The sequence below is a fragment of the Typopeltis vanoorti genome, chromosome 10, assembly GCF_054136105.1.
Source record: "Typopeltis vanoorti isolate ZY-2024b chromosome 10, IOZ_Tvanoo_1.0, whole genome shotgun sequence".
Lineage (NCBI taxonomy): Eukaryota > Metazoa > Arthropoda > Arachnida > Uropygi > Thelyphonidae > Typopeltis > Typopeltis vanoorti.
In genome coordinates this window covers 61581655-61602954 of record NC_143558.1, presented here as the reverse complement: position 1 = coordinate 61602954, position 21300 = coordinate 61581655, and the positions used below count along the sequence as shown (strand labels likewise).

General features: G+C 34.0%; 1 protein-coding gene across 1 annotated transcript in view; it reads left to right on the top strand.

Annotated features, from left to right (window-relative positions):
• Window positions 1-21300, top strand: part of LOC150102454 (fumarate hydratase, mitochondrial-like) — a 182460-nt gene that overhangs the window by 46378 nt on the left and 114782 nt on the right. Inside the window, exon 4 of the mRNA XM_090399629.1 lies at window positions 12789-12965. Within this exon, the coding sequence (XP_090255755.1) occupies window positions 12789-12965 (177 nt within the window). The remainder of the gene's footprint in view (window positions 1-12788; window positions 12966-21300) is intronic.

The following is a 21300-nucleotide window of genomic DNA, read 5'->3' as shown; positions in this document are numbered from 1 at the left end:
TAAATTCCGTTTTTGGCACGTCAAAATTCCTCTCCAGTCTCCAGCTACTATTCTCTATACTCCCCTACTCAATTCTGTTTTTACTTTCGTTTTCATATCCACTCCTTCCTTTTTCCCGCCAAAAACTGGTTCTCACCGGTTTAGCTCACATTAAACTTGCCTTTCCCTTCGTATATAGTAGTTCACGCTCCAGCACGCACTAGGAGAAATTTCCTTGTTTTCTCATTTTCTCATAAAAACCATTCAAATGATACCACAAAGAACCTTCTGGATATATTAAAATTACATATATTACAGTTTCTTATATTATTATCAAAGGAATAAAGTAAATAAAATAATTGACACTTTAATACAGAGCCTTTTCATATCTATAATATGTTTTAAAATCACATAAATAAAATTACTAACAAAACTTAAAAGGAATTACATGAATAATATTTTATAAGCAAGAAACTAACAGAATAAATTTTAATAAGTCCTGCTTATGATATGGTAGATAATGTTAATTATGAATGAAGTATTATTATTATAAATATCTTCATTCACAATTTAACACTGTGTATGTTTTGTATTGAATATAAATACAATAAATATTATAATAATATATGTCTATATTACGATTTTTTTTCGAGGGGGGGGGCGTGAGATATTTTAATTTTTCCAAAGGGGACCCTGGCATCCACAAGTTTGGGAAGCACTGCTCTAGATGACATCATTTGAAGAATTACAATAAATTTGAGGTGTTTACAGTTGAAATTGACTGATAACCATAGTAAGAAATGTGAATATTGATGAGAAATCTGGGGAGCTTGAGTTGTTTTCTATGCACAATACTGGATAAATTTCTGAATACTTTCTTAGCTCTCATGATATATTTAACTTTGCCAACATTGGTCATCAGTGGAGAGCATAGTTTCTCAAAATTAAAATTTATTTAAAACTACTTAAGCTCTACACTGTTAGAAGAGAGACTGTCAAGTCTAGTGACCATTTCTGTAGAAAACAAGATGGAGTGGGTATTGAAACTGTCATAAAGAATTTTATTTTCATGAAAGCAAGATGTAAATATTTTATACCAAATTATTATATCCAGTGAATTTGAGCTCCTCATTTTTGTAAATAAAAATTTGAATTATCCATTCTTTTATGTTCAGTAATTTGATTTGTATAATTTATATAGAATGAACTTTGTTTGTCCATTTTTATTAGTGTAAAATAAATAAAATAAATCCATTAATGCATTGGTTCTCCAAAGGGAATAGGTGAGGTCAGCCATTTCCACCCTTAATCAATATAGATAGATGACCCAAGACTGGTAATGATTTTAATTTGCACCTGGGAAGGGAAGAGAATATAGCAGACAACTGCTGCCATATTATTGTCTGAAATAATGTGAATTCTATAGTTGATTTAGTAAAAAATGGCCATATCAGTGACCCACTTGGTATTGCAAACTTCTATGTGTATGGAAGCAGTATGAAAACTAAATTAACTGTAAGGTAAATCTTTAAATTAAGGATAAATTGTTTGAGAAATAATAAATAAAACTAGAAATATAAAAGAGTAATGAATAAAATTTGGGATAAAAAGTAAGATGAAAGAGTAATGCATAAAAAACAGGATGCTAAATGAAAACCTTACATAAAAAAAAATTCTTCATTAAACTCAAGATGTAAAAGTAATATATTAAAACCCAAATTATAGTAGATAAAATCCAAAATATAAAGAGAGAAAAAATAAAACCCAAGATGTAAAAATAAATAAAATTTGAATAAACCCAAGATAATGAATTAATCTAAGTTAGAAAAAAGTGATAGGTAAAATCGATTGTATAAAGTAATGTATAAAGCCAGTGATATAAAAAATGAATAAAACTTACAAATATACCTAAGATATGAAAGTACCTGCAGGAGTTAGAAAGTTATAAAGCAGATTTTATGGGAAAATAATTACTTGAAAAAAAAGTATGTGCAGTTTTAAACAAGAACTCGATGACTGGTAGGAAATAACCATGATTACTCTTGGTATCTTGTACTTGATTTAACATCAGACCATGTTCCAGTACTTTCTTTGATTCTAACTGTGAACAACTTAAACTTACAGATATTGCTGAATATAACGTCCCATTTACACCATATAGTGTTTTCAACAGTTTTTCTCTTAATACTTTATTATATGCCTTTTCCAAATCTACAAAACACAGATATTTGCTATATTTCCATGAGTTCTTAACTGTTTGTCTTAAATTGAAAATCTAATCCTGATTATGCATGTTTAGTCTGAACCCAGCTTTTTTAAAAAATCATTAAATTTGTATAAAAGACAGACTTACTTTATAAATAAAAAGTTTTTTTTTTTTAATAATCTGTTTAATCCTTCATTTTCGAGATGTAAACACTACATAAATTTTGGAAGAGGCAGGCATTTACGTTTTTAACAATGTTTAACTTGACCTTGTGTTCTTGATTTAAAAAAAATTGTTAAGAAAATATCTTCAACACTGTTTTGAGTTGTTAAGAAAGATAACATAATTCACTTTAAAAAAATACACAGTTATCTAACAGGAAACTACTAGGAATAATTAACTGCACTTCCTTCCTGACTTCAGGTAATCTGTTGAGTAGAACTAAGCTAAATGTGTTATTGATCTTCCACATTCCTTTAATTCCAATGCAAATTTCAGTATGTGAGGTGTCTGCAATCGTTTCCACTCACTGCATCCATAAAAACGATTGCAGACACCTCATCTCCTGTGTAAAGAATTGCATTATTATTTTCACATATGACTAGTTAAGGCATGCCTTGATAGCAATGCTTGCCTAATTTTCAGCCACACTGTGAATGTCTTGATATTTGCAACAGTTCATGACTATTTCAAATAAATAACTGACATAAATAAATAAGTGCTCAAAAATTATTACTTCATGAACTTGCTGAGTGTACAATGCACACTTAGCTCACCTTGAATATATGCCCCTGGTATTGATATATATACATAATTGCATTCCTCTTGAATATTTTGTATTCACTGTTGTCACCTTTTATTTCATTTAACGGCCTTTCAAAGTAATTACTCCATAAATCTAGAGTATTTTTATATTCAGTTTTCATGTTACTTTTATAACCTCTGATTCCTTTTACAGTACTTATTTCTTCCATTTCAAAGCTTTTCAATAGCATCCTCCAGAGCATTTTGCCATTGTTCTGATATATGTATCTTATATGCTTACTGAAATTTTCCCATGACTTCTGTTTAGCTGCTTTTAAGCATTGCTTCTTTACATTTTTTCCCTGTGTTTTCAGATCATATTCTGACTCACATGCTTGGAACTTTCAATATATCCTTTCTTCTTTTTAGTGACTGGCCCTTTAACTTCCTTAGTTCACCATGGAGTTGCGATTTTTCTGTCCTTGCAGACAACTTTGTCACATTCTTCCTGGCTGAATTTATCAATGTTTTCTTCAGTATCTGCCAATGAATCTCTGATATTTGGTTCTTACTTTCAAACTCTTTCATTTTTTTCTTGAATAATATTTGTATATTTGAGGCTACAGTTCATCCCTGAAAGTTGCCTCAACTTGATTTTGAAAACTGTCTTGCACACTTTTTTTTTTCAATATGATATTCAGTGTTATCCTCTTTAATTATCCAGCACAAGCATATCTCTATCAACGATAAATATAGTCATTGAGCCACTTGTTATTTCTTGTGTCTTCTATGTAATTTTGTTTGCATCTTTCTGTTGGAACATAATGTTAATAATGAATAGTTCATGTCTTGAACAGAAAATAAGCAGGTATTAGCTTTTCTGCAAATTTTTTCAAAACTATTCAAATTAAGTGGATATTGAATCCAACATTATATCAAAGCCGAATAGAGAAACTACAGGAGTTTCATGCCAAATATAGAAACTATAAAAGTTTCGGCAGATCCAAGCATAAGCAAACCTTTCATGACAGGGACAACTCGTAGTAAAGGTGGAGTAAGATCCCATCACTATCTTTAGTATTGCCCATAATGTAAGACACATCTCCTAGTGGACATTATGTGACTCCTCCCCAGACTGGTTTAGACCTTTTTTTGAGGTCTCGTCAGTGGGAACTAGACCAAGAATACTCAGGTTGAGTATTCTTGGTCATGAAAACCTGTCATGAAAGGTTTGCTTATGCTTGGATCTGCCGAAACTTTTATAGTTTCTATATTCAGCATGAAACTCTTGTAGTTTCTCTATTCGGCTTTGAAATAATGTTGGATTCAATATCCACTTAATTTGAATAATTTTGCATTGCCAAAGTGAAGCCTTTTGGCTCTCTTTTTCAATAATTCTTGGTGCCTTTTGTGATGTGACACCTTTTTTAGCAACTCGTATGGTAAAGTATAAGTTCTGCATCACTTCAACCTGAGTATTCTTGATCTGGCTCCCACTGATGAGACCTCAAAAAAGGTCGAAACTGGTCTGGGTAGTGACCCCCCCCATACTGTATAACATCATACATGTCCGCTAGGGGATGGATGTGTTTTACATTATCGGCAATACTAAGAATAGTGATCGGAGCTTACTCCACCTTTACTACGAGTGCCCCTGTCATGTAAGGTTTGCTTATGCTTGGATCTGCCGAAACTTTTATAGTTTCTATCTTCAGCATGAAACTCTTGTGGGTTCTCTATTCGGCTTTGAAATAATGTTGGATTCAATATCCACTTAATTTGAATAATTTTGCATCGCTGAAGTGAAGCCTTTTGGCTCTCTTTTTCAGTTTTTTCAAAACATTTCTGTATGTCTGGTATTCATTTCCACCTCTACTGTTTAGATATCTAACAAGGACCAACTCTTTCTTTTTGTTTGTAGGCTTCCTTCTCAATGACATGGAAGGTTTTCTTCCTTAGAAGAATCTTTTCTGGTGTTTCAGGCACAAATAAGTTTTTGTTCAATTCCCCCATTTTGATGTATGCCCATGTCACTACTTGATATTGCATGCTATTTGATAAGATTATCCTAATGTTTAGTGTAGAATATTATAGCTGCTTCTTCCTTTCGTAGATTACTGTTTCCTGAATATAACATCTTAAGTTTATTGTTTCTTAAAAGAATCTTTCTGCCAGTTATGTTGACATGATTTCCACTTCTTTTCCAATGAATTCTTTGAGATATGGATCAACAATAATAATGCAAGAGAGGTGCCAACTTTGCTTTTCACTATGTACTCTCAGTACACATACAAATTTACTTGTTTAAGAACTTTTCATAAGATTTCTTCATTTCCAAAGCAGTGTTTTTTTAACTTTTTGTTATGGTATAAGGCATCACAATCACAACGAGTCTCTAGATCTGAGGAGTGGAAATTATAGGTTGACCATTTTTATTTTTAAAGACAAGTTGACCACTTTTTTTAATATCATTCCCAGACATGGGAGTTACAAAAATCTATACCTAATTGATGCTTTTCTGTGAGTAAGGGGTCAAGAGAAAATAAATTTATGTTCTTTTTGATGATCCAGAGATTGAAGAATCCTGAAGAATTTGTTGCACAAAATGTTAGAGCAGTATGGACAGATTTGAAATTTATACAATTAGAAAGATGGACAGGTGAAAAGTCTTCAGAGAAGGAGGATGCCATATGTTTTGGAGGCTGACAGTGCTATAGAGGTTATGTGTTTGTGCACATGCTAAAGGTAAATGTCAGTCCAAAAAAGGCATGGTATTGTCTGTTGAGCTGAGTATTATTAATCAGAGTCGACGAGGTTGTCATCACTCCAGCATAGATCAGTGTCAGGAAGTCCTGAGAAATATTTGTATTAGTAGAGAAATCTGAAGATAGGAAACACCCACACTAACACACACAGTAAACTGCCTGAGAGAAAACTTGAAACCCAAGAACGAAGGGGTAATATACCTAGCAAATTACCATCTGATGGTAATTTGCTAAGAAGCATTCTATGCAGACCTTAGGAAATCTCTTGAAAATGTCAAATATAATAGCACAGGTTTCTTCAAACTTTTACATGACACATGTTGAGAGTTAGAGATTGGTTGTGGATCTTGATGAGCAGAGTCCATAATCTTTTATAATTATACTTATTAAGCTAGAAATCCACAAGAAGATGATGATGTGGAAAGAGTATCGTGAGAATAAGAGTGAGAGGAGTTATGAAATATATAAAGCTCAGGCCAGAAAAGTAACGAGTATTATGAGAAAAGCTAAAACGGAGTATGAAAAGAAATTGGCCATGCAAGCTAAAGGCAATCCAAAAGAATTTTATGGTTATGCCACAAGTAAAAGAAAGAATGAATGTGGAAAAATAACTTTATTGAATTCTGATGGTACATGAGTGTCGGAAGCTAAGGAGATTGTTCAGTTAATGAGTGTTCACTTTGCTAAGATATATCAACCAGGTGTATGTAGTATGGTGCACAGTGCTACTGTTACGTTGGATGAAGAGTTAGAGGTTCATGAAAATGAGGTTGAAGAGCTTTTGCATAACCTGGATAAAAATTTGTCAATAGGGACCGATGGAATATCTGCTCGTTTGTTAAAGGAATGTTCAGCTGAATTGGTTAGGCCTTTCACACATTTGTATAACTCGAGTCTCAGCTCAGGAATGATACCCAAAGGAATGGAAGGAATGTAATATAGTTCCATTGCACAAGGGTGGTGCAAAAACATATGTGTCTAATTACCAACCTATTAGTATTTCTGGTGTGGTAGTGAAGATTTTAGAGAAGTTAGTAAGAACTCGCATACAGAAACGGGTAGACAATCATTCTATACTCTGCAGGGAACAGCATGGGTTTACTAAAGGAAGGTCATGTTTTAGCAATTTGCTCATATTTTATAACAATGTTATGGCCGAGTTGGATAAAGGAAATGGATACACTGTGATAATGTTGGATTTTTCTAAGGCATTTGATAGGATACCACATGATAGGCTGTTGCGTAAACTGGAGAATATGGGATTGGAACATAATCTATTGACTTGGATCAGGGGATGGTTAACAGACAGATATCAAAAAGTGGTATACAGTGGGTGTGAATCTGCCAGATTTAAGGTAACCAGTGGTGTACCTTAGGGTTCAGTCTTTGGGCCATTATTGTTCAATCTATATATTAATGACTTCAAGCAGGGTCTATCATCAGATTTGCAATTGTTTGCTGATGATGCGAAGATAGGCAGAGCAATCGGGGATTCTACTGATATTCAGCAATTACAAAATGATTTGAATAGACTGGAAATCTGGGCAAACGAAAATGGCTGTCAGTTTAATGTTAGTAAGTGTAAAGTTATGCACTTTGGCATGATTAGAGATCCAGCAGCATATTATATTAGCGGGGTTATGCTACAAGAAACTGAAGAGGCAAGGGATCTTGGTGTATTGGTGGATAGGAATTTAAAGTTCAAAGGTCACATAGCAAAAGTTGCAAATACAACTCAGAGGATAATTTCTATGCTGAAGCAAACCTTGACATGTAAGGATAAGGATGTAATTTTACCTCATTATAAGGCTTTGATAAGACCACACTTGGATTACTGTGCTCAGATTAGGTTTCCCGGGTTTAATGTTCCAAGGGGATAAAGAAGCTGTGGAAAGGGTGCAAAGAAGAGTTACAAAGATTATACCCGGTTTATGGGATTTAGATTATGAGGACAGATTGCGAGTATGTGGATTGCAGACTCTAGTTAGCAGGAGAAAGAAGGGTGAAATGATAGAGGGCTATAAACTTTTGAATGGGTGTTATAGCATTTCAAATGATGAAATTTTTCATTATATGGAAGGCAGGGAGAGAACATGGGGGCATCCATGGAAGTTAAGGTTGTTCTGAGTCAAGGAAGGGGTAAGAGCTAGGTTTTCTCTCAGAGAGCAGTGAGTGAGTGGAATAATTTGCCCTTAGGGTAGTGACTGCATCTAGTGTAAATGACTTTAAGGGAAGGTATGATAGCTGGGTTGGGTAATTTACAGCCTCCCTCGATGAGTCCTTGACTCCCTGGAGGTCTCAGATAATAATAATAATAATACTCCAATGTGTCAAAATATTCATCTACCTTTCTATAAAACCAGGTTTGTTTATTCTGTTATCTCTTTTTATATTTAGTCATAAACTCTGACTAAATATTCATTTAGTCAGAGTTTCACTAAAAACTGACTAAATGATCAAAATGTTTTGCTTGTTCTGTAGGTCTATCCGGAACGAAGTTGATCGCTTCCATGTTCCTATCTATTTTCAGTTTTATTGCAGAATTTGTTACAGCATAATTTTAGTTCAGTTAAAATTCTTAAATATGTGTAGTGGATTTATTTAGATTCGATTATTTACAAGCATAACATCATCTGCATGAAGTGCTGAGTTTAACATCTCCAATTTTGATATTAGATTTGCCATTTTCCTTCATAATATGATCCACATAGATGATTATGAATTTAGTGAAGATAGCATATATCCTTGTCTTACACCTGATTTTACAACACATGCCACCTTTCTGTACATTGTTGAATATGGATTGCTGACTTAATAACTTAAGTACAGGCAACATATTGTTCTATACAATGTCCCACTTACACCATATAATGGTAGTATGTTGAACAGCTCCTTTCCCAGGCCACATCTTATGATGTGCATTTTCCATATCTACAAAACCTAAATAAATTTTTTTTTATATTCATGATTTTTCGAGTTTCTAGTCTTGAACGAACCCTTATTGGTCTAAATCATTTTATTCTTTTCCAAGTTTCTCTTCAATACTTTTTTCTTTTCATGCAAGAATGTTTGTATAAATCTTGTCTAGTCTCATTTCTTTTTTATACATGGATACTGTAAGAGCTCTATTCTTGTTATTTAGGGTTTGACCTTCTGACCAAGCATCTGAATTATGCAGTACTATTGTGCAGCCTTTATATCAATATATTTGAGTATTTATGGTCAAATATCACCTATTTCAGCTACCTTTTCATATGTCAGATTTTGAGTGTGTAATTTTTTGCAATTTAATTTTCAGCACAAAAATAAAATAAGATTTATTTATTCAGCTTCTAATACTTTTTGTACTTGACATCTCGAGAACAGTGTTACAAACAAACAACAGTATGCAAGCAACAGCAATCAGTTATAAGTGGAAATGGTTTAAAATTGTAATAGACAACAAAGAGGATTAAAATCCTAATTTGGTGTCATCTATTGTTGGATAAAGAGATGTTTACAAGTATTAAGTCAAATTTAAAATGACAGTGTCCCATATTTTTGGCATAATAATACGGCCATATTTGTTGAGATCTGTGGAATGTTTCATAGCTTCTGCCAATTCCAAAAACATTCCCTTTGAGTTGTAATTGACTTCTGTGCATCACTGTGATGTCTATCCAAAAACCTAGGTTTTTCTACCTAGCTGAAAAAAAAAAAACATTTTAGTATTGACTTACTACTTGTAAACTTTTTTTTTATTCCACAATAGATGGCACCAAATTAAGATTTCTTTACCTTGTAGGGTACAATTTTAAACCATTCTCACTAATTACCGATTATCTAAAGCTGTTTTATATAAAACTAGCAAAATATTAACAGCTAAATAAATATCTTATTTTCTTTTTTCTATTGGAAATTAAACTGCAAGTATCATCTACAAATTTTTGGTAGTCCCCCCCCCCTCCCTACTACTCCAGAAATCCAGGATATTCTTATCTTCATTTTAATGTTAAATGTCACCTTTGTCGCTTCCGATTCTGTTTATGGTACTCTTTCTTCTATTTCCTTTTTTTGAATAGTTCCAGATAACGGTTTCTACTGAATTAAACATTTTGAGGAAACATGCATTTGTAGACATCACTATGAAATGAATTGCACATGTACAAAATATAGAATTTATTACTTTCAATTTTTTTTACAAGGACATCTTGAGGAAGAGAATAAAAGATCGGTTAACAACATTCAAAATCGATGTGTATCATGTAGTGCATGTTTACTGGTCATGTCTCAGTCGCAGCTGAGTAAACAGGAGAACATACTATTATAATTAAGTTTTAAAAGAGGTATACCGTGAGTAGACATATCAATACAAAATTAATAACAGAAAAAACTCATGTACAAAGATTATGTAATAGTATAATTTTTGCCTGTGTGTCACAGGCATCTTCAGTACATATTAAGCTCAAATTAAACAATAACTGACAATTCCAAAAAGCGTCACCTAAGTAGTTGGTGTACGATAACTAAAAAGGTCAATAAATTTCCTTAAAAAAAAAAAAAAAAAATCAATACAATAAAAAGTTAGGAAAGATTAGCTGATTTGTAATATACAAATCAGCTAATCTTTCACAACGGCTAAGTACTATCTCCATAAAGGAGACAGATGTAAGCCGTCAGATGTGTTTAAGTTAGGAGAATGAAGCAGAGTTTCACATGTTTCTTTATAAAGGCGTTCCATGAGAAACCGACTTTTGTGAAGAACTCGTCTTTCTCCAATGAACTCTATGTCTAGTGAAGATGGCATGTTCTGCAAGTCCAGACTTTTCAGGTTTAAAGTATTCAATATAAGATTGGTGTTCTTCTAGCCGAATAGAGGCAGATCTTCCCGTTTGTCTGAAATAAGATAATCCACAAGAGCATGGAATCTGGTAGACACCTGGATGATTAAGATGTGGAAGCTTGTCCTTAGGAGAAGTGAGAAAGGTGGAGATTTTTCTAAATGGTCGAAAGGCAACAAAAATATTCAGTGGTTTTAAAACACTTTTGCTATACGTTCACTGATGCCTTGTACATAAGGGATAGGAATGCACGTTATTTCTTCTGTGTTTGAAGAGGAAGACATATTAAAACTATTTGAAGTTCTTTTAATGAAACAATTCTTAACCATTAGATAGAAAGGAAGAAGTTATATATTGTAGTTCTTTCTGTAAAAGATCTTCTGAAGAACAAAAGGAGTGGGCCCGGTGAACCAGTGTTTTAATAGTTCCCGTATTATTTACGTCTATCCCCTTTATGGGAGTAGTACTTTACAAATCAGCTAATCTTTCCTAACTTTTTATTGTATTGATTTTTTTTTATTTATTTTTATTTTTATTTTATTATTTTTTTATTATTATTATTTTTTAATTTTTATTTTATTATTTTTTTATTATTATTATTTTTTTAATTTTAATTTAACCTCCTTTTGTTCTTCAGATGATCTTTTACAGAAAGAACTACAATATATAACTTCTTCCTTTCTATCTAATGATTATAAGAATTGCTTCATTAAAAGAACTTCGAGTAGTTTTAATATGTCTTCCTCTTCAAACACAGAAGAAATAACGCGCATTACTATTCCTTATGTACAAGGCATCAGTGAACGTATAGCAAAAGTTTTAAAACCACTGAATATTTTTGTTGCCTTTCGACCGTTTAGAAAAATCTCCACCTTTTTCACTTCTCCTAAGGACAAGCTTCCACATCTTAATCATCCACGTGTCTACCAGATTCCGTGCTCTTGTGGATTATCTTATTTCGGACAAATGGGAAGATCTGCCTCTATTCGGCTAGAAGAACACCAATCTTATATTGAATACTTTAAACCTGAAAAGTCTGAACTTGCAGAACATGCCATCTTCACTAGACACAGAGTTCATTGGAGAAAGACAAGAGTTCTTCACAAAAGTCAGTTTCTCATGGAACGCCTTTATAAAGAAACATGTGAAACTCTACTTCATTCTCTTAACTTAAACAGATCCGACGGCTTACATCTGTCCCCTTTATGGAGATAGTACTTTACAAATCAGCTAATCTTTCCTAACTTTTTATTGTATTGATTTTTTTTATTTTTTTAGGAAATTTATTGACCTTTTTAGTTATCGTACACCAACTACTTAGGTGGCGCTTTTTGGAATTGTCAGTTATAGTTTAATTTGAGCTTAATATGCACTGAAGATGCCTGTGACACACAGGCGAAAATTATACTATTAAATAATCTTTGTACGTGAGTTTTTTCCGTTATTACTATTATAATTCAAGGGAAACAGTGGTTAGTTTGTGTAATTTAGTACAGGGTTACATGAATCACTCACTCAAGAAAGAAAAATATGAACATTAAAACATTATTGCTTCCCAAAACGTTTTGAGATTTGCTTAATGTCATAGCTTCAAATCACAAGGAACAGACAGGCGTATTTAAATCTATTTGAATGCAGAATCTGGGCTTGATTCCAAAAAGGTCATATTCATCATATTCCAAGAATTTGATCCAGTCCCTGGTGTTATGAGTTCTTATCTCAGCAGAAAGTATGTAATAAATAAACATTAATTAATGGAATTATTGTTAATTATTAGTTTATTTATAAGTTCATGTGGTAGTTGAATTTCTTCACTGGGAGACCACATCTCTGCTTGCTTTGGAGGCCTTAAGTGGTTTGAAAATGTTTTAAGGAAGGATTCTAGATTATCTGACTTTTATCTCAATCACAGCACAAATGCATTATACATTTGTAATTTCAATGTTTCTAACTTTTCATGTATGGGATGCACATTTAGAAAATAAAAAAAACAAAGTGATTCAAGCAGAGACTTCAGATGAAAAGAGGCAATAAATTATCCTTTGAAAGAGAAGCAATTTTTAAGATAATGTTTGAATGATATATTTTTGATTTCATATCTTAGCCTTTGTATTTAGTTGGAAATATCTCTATTGAATGTTTAAAAACTTGAAAAAGTATGTTTGTGTTTTTGTGACATTAGTCTCTTTCACTATCTTTCATGACTGAGATAATTTTAGATAAAAATATTTGTAACCTTAAACAATATATAATTTTTTATTTATTTCCTTTTAGGTTATTGATGGTACTCTGAAGGATCATTTTCCATTAGTCATTTGGCAAACTGGTTCTGGTACACAAACAAATATGAATGTTAATGAGGTGATAGCTAATAGGGCCATTGAAATATTAGGTGGGAAATTAGGAAGCAAAACCCCTGTACATCCTAATGATCATGTAAACAAAAGCCAGGTATATTAATATATTTTGTCTTATATATAATAGCTATCCTATGTTTGCACTAAGTATAACTTTGAAATAAATGCAGAATGCTATACTTGAAGCACTGACTGAACTAGTTACTAGTGCAGCTCGTTGCTGTTTAATCATATTCTTCAAGTACCAGACCAGACTGTATCAGTTTTAAATAGCTGAACAATTATCAAGAGATGACTGAACAGTGAACCAGCCATTACTCGCCATAAAGGATTGACATGCTTACTGATGGTTCAGACATACCTTTGTCTGAACCATCAATAAGCTTAGGGGGAACACACTTTTGGTGGTCTTCAGCCCACATAGTAAACAGTTGTTCATGTCATAAATAGCACCAGAATGTTTCTTTTGTTATATTCAATTTAAAGAGAGACAGTTCCTTTCACATGTTTATTTATAAAGGTAGCATCATTCACAATTATATTCACTATTGATGGTAAAAGACAAAAAGGTCCTGTAGCTGTTAAACTTTGTCTACCTTCATTATTAGTATTATTATTATTATTATTATTACATGAATACCTTCATGAAGGTATTGCATGAATACCATCATGGAGTCCTAAGATTCATCATCATGGGAGACCCAAACTATCAACACAGTATCTTTCGTACCTCTCCTAGAAGCCATTAATAGACAAAGCACTTATAACTAACTCAGGCATTCCATTCATTCACCACTCTACAAGTGAAAAATCTAGTCCTCATGCCCTTGCTAACCATACTTAACCAGTTTCTAGAGATCTCTTGTTCTGCCTCTCTAGCCAGGTGTTGAAACATTTCCCCTGTATCAATCATATAAAATCCTTAAGTAACTTCAGTGTTTCTATCATATCCCCCCCCTCTTTTTTCTTTGCCTGTCAACCAACTTTTCAATCCACAAACCTTCAATCTATCCTCATAGGGAGCATTCTATAGGCCACTCACCCATAGTCACTTGCATCTAGATCCTCTCCACTACTTCCTCATCTCCAAGAAACCCAGGTAACTAGACTGGAGCTCAGTAATCCAGATGTGGTCGTATCAAGGCTTTATAAAGAGAAATGATAACTCCCTTATGTCTGTTTGTTAGAGTGTTCTTTAATAACCAAGTAATCCTGTGAGCTGCCCTGACTACTTTAGCAATGTGCCCTCTAAACTTCTCTCTCTACAACTACATCCAAATCCTTGGCTTCATCAATTTTTGAGTATAGTTCCCTCAATGTTGTACACAAATTGTAATCTTTGTATCCCAAAATGCATAACTTTACACTTTTCCACATTAAATTGACATCCATTATGTTTTGTCTATACTGTCAGCCTTTTCAAATCATCCTGCAAGCTCTCTACATCACCTTGATTAACTATTATCCTACCCAACTTTGCATCATTAGCAAATTTTTTTTCCTATATCATTTATGAACAAATTAAAACAGCAGTGCTCCAAGCACATAGCCATGCATCACACCACTAGTCACCTGCCTTCTGCTCCTCCTCCTCAGTTTTTTTTTTGGTATCTGTCCATGAACTTCCTTTTTATCCATATCACCAGCTTCATATCCTTTCCCATTTGTTACACTTTGCTTAATAAAGTTCCACGAGGTATCTTGTCAAACCTCTTTGTTAAATCCAGCAGTTTCATTGTATAGCCATTCACTTTATCCAACTCAGGTGTCACCCTATAAAAAAAAAATTAAAAGATTATTAAGTCATGACCTACCCTTCATAAGTATCATATTCTTATTTGCCCTGAATTCTACCTCCATTCCTGAAATACTGATCGGTTTATAATTTGCTACCAAAGACTTAGATCCTCCTTTGTGCAAAGGAATTATTTGGTCCTCCTTCCACTCTCTTGGAACTTTGCCAGAGCTGAGACTTAAAATAAACAGAATAGTGAAAGTTATCACCATTTCTCCTGTACGTTCTCTTAAAATGCAAGCTGATATCCCATCTAATTCCACAGCTGTATTTGAATTCAAACTCTGCAATATCCTAAATACCTCTGATTCCTCAACCTGTGTTTTCACATCAGTTTCCATCTCCTCTGCCATAACAATATCTTCACTTTATACCTCACAATTTGATCGCTCAGTAGCTGAGCAATTTCGTCTGTCCCTGTTACCCTGCTGCATTCTGCACTCATTAAAGTTATCTTTCCTCCTTCCTTCTACTAATCTGATTTTGACTTCATTACCATTTGGTTTCATTACCATTACCTTTGTACTGATGATGAGTTAGCTGGACAACTTTCTCCTTTCTCCTTCCACATCTTTTTCTGCAGCTTGTGCTTAATGATACTACACATCTATTTAACTCCTACTAGATTTTCTCTTCTGACCTTGGGTATACAGTGTGATATTGCTTCAAGTATCCCTTGACTATTCCCCCATGTACTGTGAACATTCTTCCCTTGTGGATCTTCATGTCATGGTACTGCTTCAAGCTGCCTCCTAAGCATATCATAATCACCCACTTTATAATTTCACAGTGCTCCAAGCACATAGCCATGTGGCACACCACTAGTCACTTGCCTTCTGCTCCTCCATATATTACTTTTTGGTATCTCTCCATGAGCCTCCTTTTTATCCATATCACCAGCTTCATATCCCTTCCCATTTGTTACACTTTGCTTAATAAAGTTCCACGAGGTATCTTGTCAAACCGCTTTGTTAAATCCAGCAGTTTCATTGTGTAGCCATTCACTTTATCCAACTCAGGTGTCACATTATAAAAAAAAATTAATAGATTATTAGGTCATGACCTACCCTTCATAAGTATCATATTCTTATTTGTCCTGAATTCCTTTTTTGACCACTTTTTCCAGTACTTCTACCACCACACCACTCCTTATCATGTCTATTCAGTTCTCGCTGAAAATACTAAATCCATCATAATCTATCCCTGTAGCTATGTTATCTGCTGTTAGACTTGGCTAATTCCTATAACTTTTGCAAGATTACACTAATCAATGCCAAGAACTACTTTCTCTTATTCCTGATGCTTCTAGCATTAGTATAGAGAAACTGTAGCATCCTCTTAAACTGTAGCCCCCAGCCACCTTTATACTTCTTTACTGGAATTTACACCTGTTTTGCTATCTCCAAAGTCAAGACCATATGATCACTTTTTTCAACTGGAGGCAGTGTGTCCACCTTTTTTTATGGATAGGTCTTCTCACCCTATAACAAGATTCAACACTCTCATATCTTGAGTCACCCTGTCACATTCTTCTTCAAGTAATTATCTCTCAGTCAGTATATAAATTCTATTTCCTTCCTGCTATGTGATCTTTCTTCCTTGCAATCTATGTCTCTGAAGTTGTAGTCTCCCTCATTGTACTAATCTACTGATGCATATATTTCACATCATCCCTTACATCCCCTGGCCTATAGCAGCAACCAATTTTGTATGTTATCCTGTTGGCCTCAATCTCACACCATATTGACTCAAAAGGAGTGGCATCTGACTGACTGACTCCTAATCTTGTTGGCTGCAATTCATCTGCTATCATCAAAAAATACCTCATCCCTCATCCTGTCTACTCAGTTCTCCGTGAAAATACTAAATCCATCATATTTTATCCCTGTAGCTATGTCATCTGCTGTTAGCCAAGTCTCACTAATGCTTATAACTTTTGCAAGATTGCACTAATCAAACCAAGAACTCCTTTCTCTTATTCCTGATGCTTCTAGCATTAGTATAGAGAAACTGTAGCATCCTCTTAGCGCCCCCCCCAGCCACCTTTACATTCTGAATTAACTACTCCATTAAATATTGTTGCCTGAAAGACTAGATTCTGAATTTTTTGTTAATTCACCCACTCATTCGCTTCATGGGTACCTTCACATACTTTTTTGTATCTGCCTTAATGTTTTTAATTTTCCTGACTTTGCACTTCCACACTCTCAGCAAATAAATCTCACTCTCTAGACACCTAACTTCAAATCCATTTAAGTACCGTCCATCAGCATTGTACAAATCTATCCATCTATCAAACTCGGGCCATAGGTCCACCGACTCTACATCATTCTTTCTGCACAACCTGCGTATTGATTCATTAGTTATCATCACTCTCCTTCTCAGTTCACCTCTATCATAGCATGGCAGCAGACTCACAAATTTCACCCTGTGGCTTTTTTTTTTTTTTGCTGCTTCCAACAACTCTGACATCCTTCCTCATACAATATTTCTCACTTCTGAGGTCATCATTGGTTCTGGCCAAAACAATTAATTCTTTCACCTTCTCTTCTTACATTCTGACACCATTACTAATATTAGTAATTTTCCCACAAGGGAAACAAGATTTTGTAATGCTTTCATGAAGAATTTCCCTTATTAGAATCGGCATAAATAATTATTTGCTTATGTTCATTCTCTCAATTATTCTTAAAATTTTCTTTTTGGCTTCAGACCTCTTATTTTTTTTTCAATTTTTAAGTTCGATTGATCTCTTGTGCTGTTCCTGCAGATTTTTAATCTCATACTTTGTCCTGTGAAGGACTAAGCACACAATTTCTTTATTCAGGTATTCTACGTTCTCCTGAACTTTTCTTCCACTTTCATCATTATCACTGATATTTACATTTTTCAATCTTATATCAATGCTCTCCACTCTACTATCATGTAATTTGTTCTCTCTGTATTCAATTTCAAAGCATTTATTACACACTCTCACCACTTACGCTCTCCTTCCACAAATCCTTCAACTTTTGTGAATGAGTAAATCTCACAAATTTTACCCTACACAAAATCACACAAATTTAGATTGCTCAATAAAGACATCTTGGGATTGCCATTGTTCTGCTAGACATAGGTGTCATACCAACAATATTTATCTCATTTAAGGAAATATAATGTTTTACTGTAGTCTAAATAACTTAGTCTATCTCGCACACTTATGATACAATAAATTCACTGATTATTATTAGCAAAAATTCATTTTGAAAAAAAATCACTTATGTCTTCGCACCATTACGAGCTAGTGACGTTTACCAAATATTCATGAACCCAATATATCATTGGCCTCTGTATACAAGTAGCCCATTTGTGAAGATACTTTATGCGCTATCTTTGTTTGCTTACACTTGGACAAAGGATTAAACCAAGAATGATTTCTTGGCATCTTTAATTTATGGTTAAACCAAGTGAAAAAACTCTCAACAGAGGAAAAGAATAGTGATAAGCATCAGATACATCACATATATAAAATCTGCTGAAATACTGTCATAATTGAACATGCTGAACATATTCTATAATAATGGATAGTAAAATGATACTCTAAAAAACCTATAAAAAATATATATTTAAAACATGTCAGTTAATTTAAATAATAGTACCAAAATTAAGCAGAATATAAATAGGATTGAGAATAATGAGTATCAAAATTATGCTAAATAATAAATTATCAAAGTAAATAAAACTATAGTATTATGACTCAGTAGTTATTACCAGGACTCTTTATAACAGAGAGAGAGAAAGAGCTGGAAATGATGCTGAAAGAAAACTGTTAGTCTTTGAAATGAAATGTCTCCAGAAAAGTGATATATTACATTGGACAGAATTGGAAACAAATGAAGATGTTTAGATAGGCAAATAAGAGATCATGTATAATTGTAGATAATATCAAATTGGCTCTAGTCCTGGCCACTCGAACAGTTAATTTTGCTGTTTCATCTCTTACCAAAAGGATAATCAGAGACATCTATCATTGCAGGATTTGAACTCATAGCCTGGTTAGAATACACTGCTACACTTAGTGGAGGTCTAAAATGGTTTGAATGTTTATTCTCTAGAGCAGGGTGTTCAGATTACATTAAAAAAAGGAAACAAAAAAAAATCATCAGCCCATTAACAGTACTAATGTAGTATAAGTTACAACCTTTAGTGAGTGGGAATGATATTAGGAAAAAATAAAAATAAAATAACTGTTGGGATGGTTTTGTCACATAGAATGCATCCAGAGAGACCAGTGCATTAGGCTAGATGGATAAATGAAAGGATCATTCTACGGTATCATTTTATATTCATTACTGTGGAATATGTTCAGCGCATGCAATTATGACAATGTCATCAGCAGATTTTATATATCTGATGTATCTGTTGCTTATCACTATTCCTTTCTTTTCCTCTGTTCATAGTTTTTTTTCACTTCATTAAACCATAAATTAAAGATGCTAAGAAATCATATTCTTGGTTTAACCTTTATTCAAGTGAAAGCAAACAAAGTTTGCATGTGAAGTGTGTTCACATCTGGGCTACTTGTATATAGAAACTGATGACTTCAATTGCCTTAGTATCTCATAATGCAAAGCACACATCCTTTAGGGTGTGTATAATGCTATGTATTATGGGAAGGCCACTGGTTTTGACCTTTATTGAGGTACGTTAAAGTGCAGGGATATCTCTCCAAAAACTGAGTGATCTAGAAGATTGCTCTAAACCTCACTGAGTTGACCCTAAAGGATCACTACTGAACTCTTCATTCTAGAACAGGAAACTCAGTGGTGGCTCCACTTAGTAATAAGCAAAAACCCATCACTGAGTAAAGTCTCTCTACTTGCCAGGAAGCAAGCAAACCCAAAAATGAACATTTATTAAAATGTCATCTGTGGTAGCCAGATCTAGAAGAGATACCAAGGTTAACTGTTCTGTCAAGATGGACTGATTGGACCTGTAGTCCTTTATCCATTTGTCAAATTTACTACAAAATTATTTCTGGATTAAGGAATATTATTGAATCATTTTTTTAAAAAAAATCTTACCTGTTCAGTCTGGTTTTGGGATGTTTGCATTTTGCAGGATCGTGTTCACTGGAGTGTGCTGCTTGACAGATTAGAAAGTTAAGGTGAATAGCAGCATTTTCAAAGAATTTTGCAGCCTTTTTGCACAGGAAAGTTTTGATCTCAGGGATATCAGTTTCTTAGTGAAGCTGTGTGTTTTCTACAAACTATGGTGTGTTAAATGCTGTTCATAAAAATTTGTTTTGGGTTTACTGTTATTTGAATCCACTGTGTGACTCCATAATGGTAAGTTATACACCAGGACTAGCCTGATCAGAATCCTGTATAGCAGCAGTTTAAGTTCTGTGCTTAGCCAGCTTTGACGATTCAGTAATGCATATAGCTGCCCTGTTTGCTTTTGAGCAGACATGTTTGATATGAGTTGTAAAGTGCAGTCGTTTATCTAGTTGTATCCTTAAGTATTTTTCTACTGCTTGCCATGGGATGGGGGTGCCAAACATAATAACTTTGCCCTCAGGTGACATTCATCTTCTTGTGAACAGCACTGCTGTGCCCTTATCAGCATTAACATCAATTTGCCATTTTTTGAACTATTGTTCTAATATTGAGACTGCATTTTGCAGGTTTTCGGTTGTTAATCTATGTTGCAAGGAGTGGACCATTGTTGCAATATCATCAGCATATAGGGCCATTGTAGTGGCAATTGTGTGTGTGGGATGCCTACCATATAGATAGCAAACAGCAGAGGTAATAGCTGTGAGCCCTGAGGGACCTGCAGTGATGTTGTGTTCAGAAGATCTAATTCCCTGTAGCTTCACTCAGAGTTTACTATTGCTGAGGTATGATTTGGTAAGTTTGACCAGGCCTAATGAGAATTCAGCCTGCAAGAATTTGAAAAGAAGCCCATTGTGACATATTTTGTTGAATGCTTTGGCAATGTCCAGGAAGATTGCCCCTGTGTGCTGCTTCCAGTTGAACACTACACTGTTTTCCACAATTCTGAGAACTTATTGCTCTGTGGAGTGGTTCTCCTGGAATCCAAATTGCTCATTAGGAATGAGATTTAATTCTTTAGTGACTTTCTGCAGTCTTATGAGTATTACCCTCTCAGTTATTTTTCCTAGTCAGGAAAGCAGGCTGATTGGGACAATAGTTTTGGGGAAGGTGTGCTGTTTTTTCCTAGTTTTGGGATTAAGATTACATCTACTACTTTCCATCATGCAAGGAATTAGTGATATCTTAATATTGCACTAATAATAGCAACAATGTGTATTACAGCTTGTGACAGGCATTTGATGATTTTGCTAGAAATCACATTTGTGCTTGGTGCTTTCCTATTCTGAAGTTTGGTGATGATTTCCTATACCTCAGCAGGTGATGTCAGTTGGATAAGGTTTATGTACTCTGTGCATTTTTGCATACAACACATCCATCTGTGTACTTTACTGATGAAGTCTAGATCTGCATGGGTGTAATTTGGACTACACTGCTTCTCTAGGCTGTTGGCAAAGGCTTCAACTTTGTCTACGTCTTAGTAAACCAGACCATGTTCGCTATGGATTGGTGAGAGAGGTTTATGTTTTTGTGTGTGT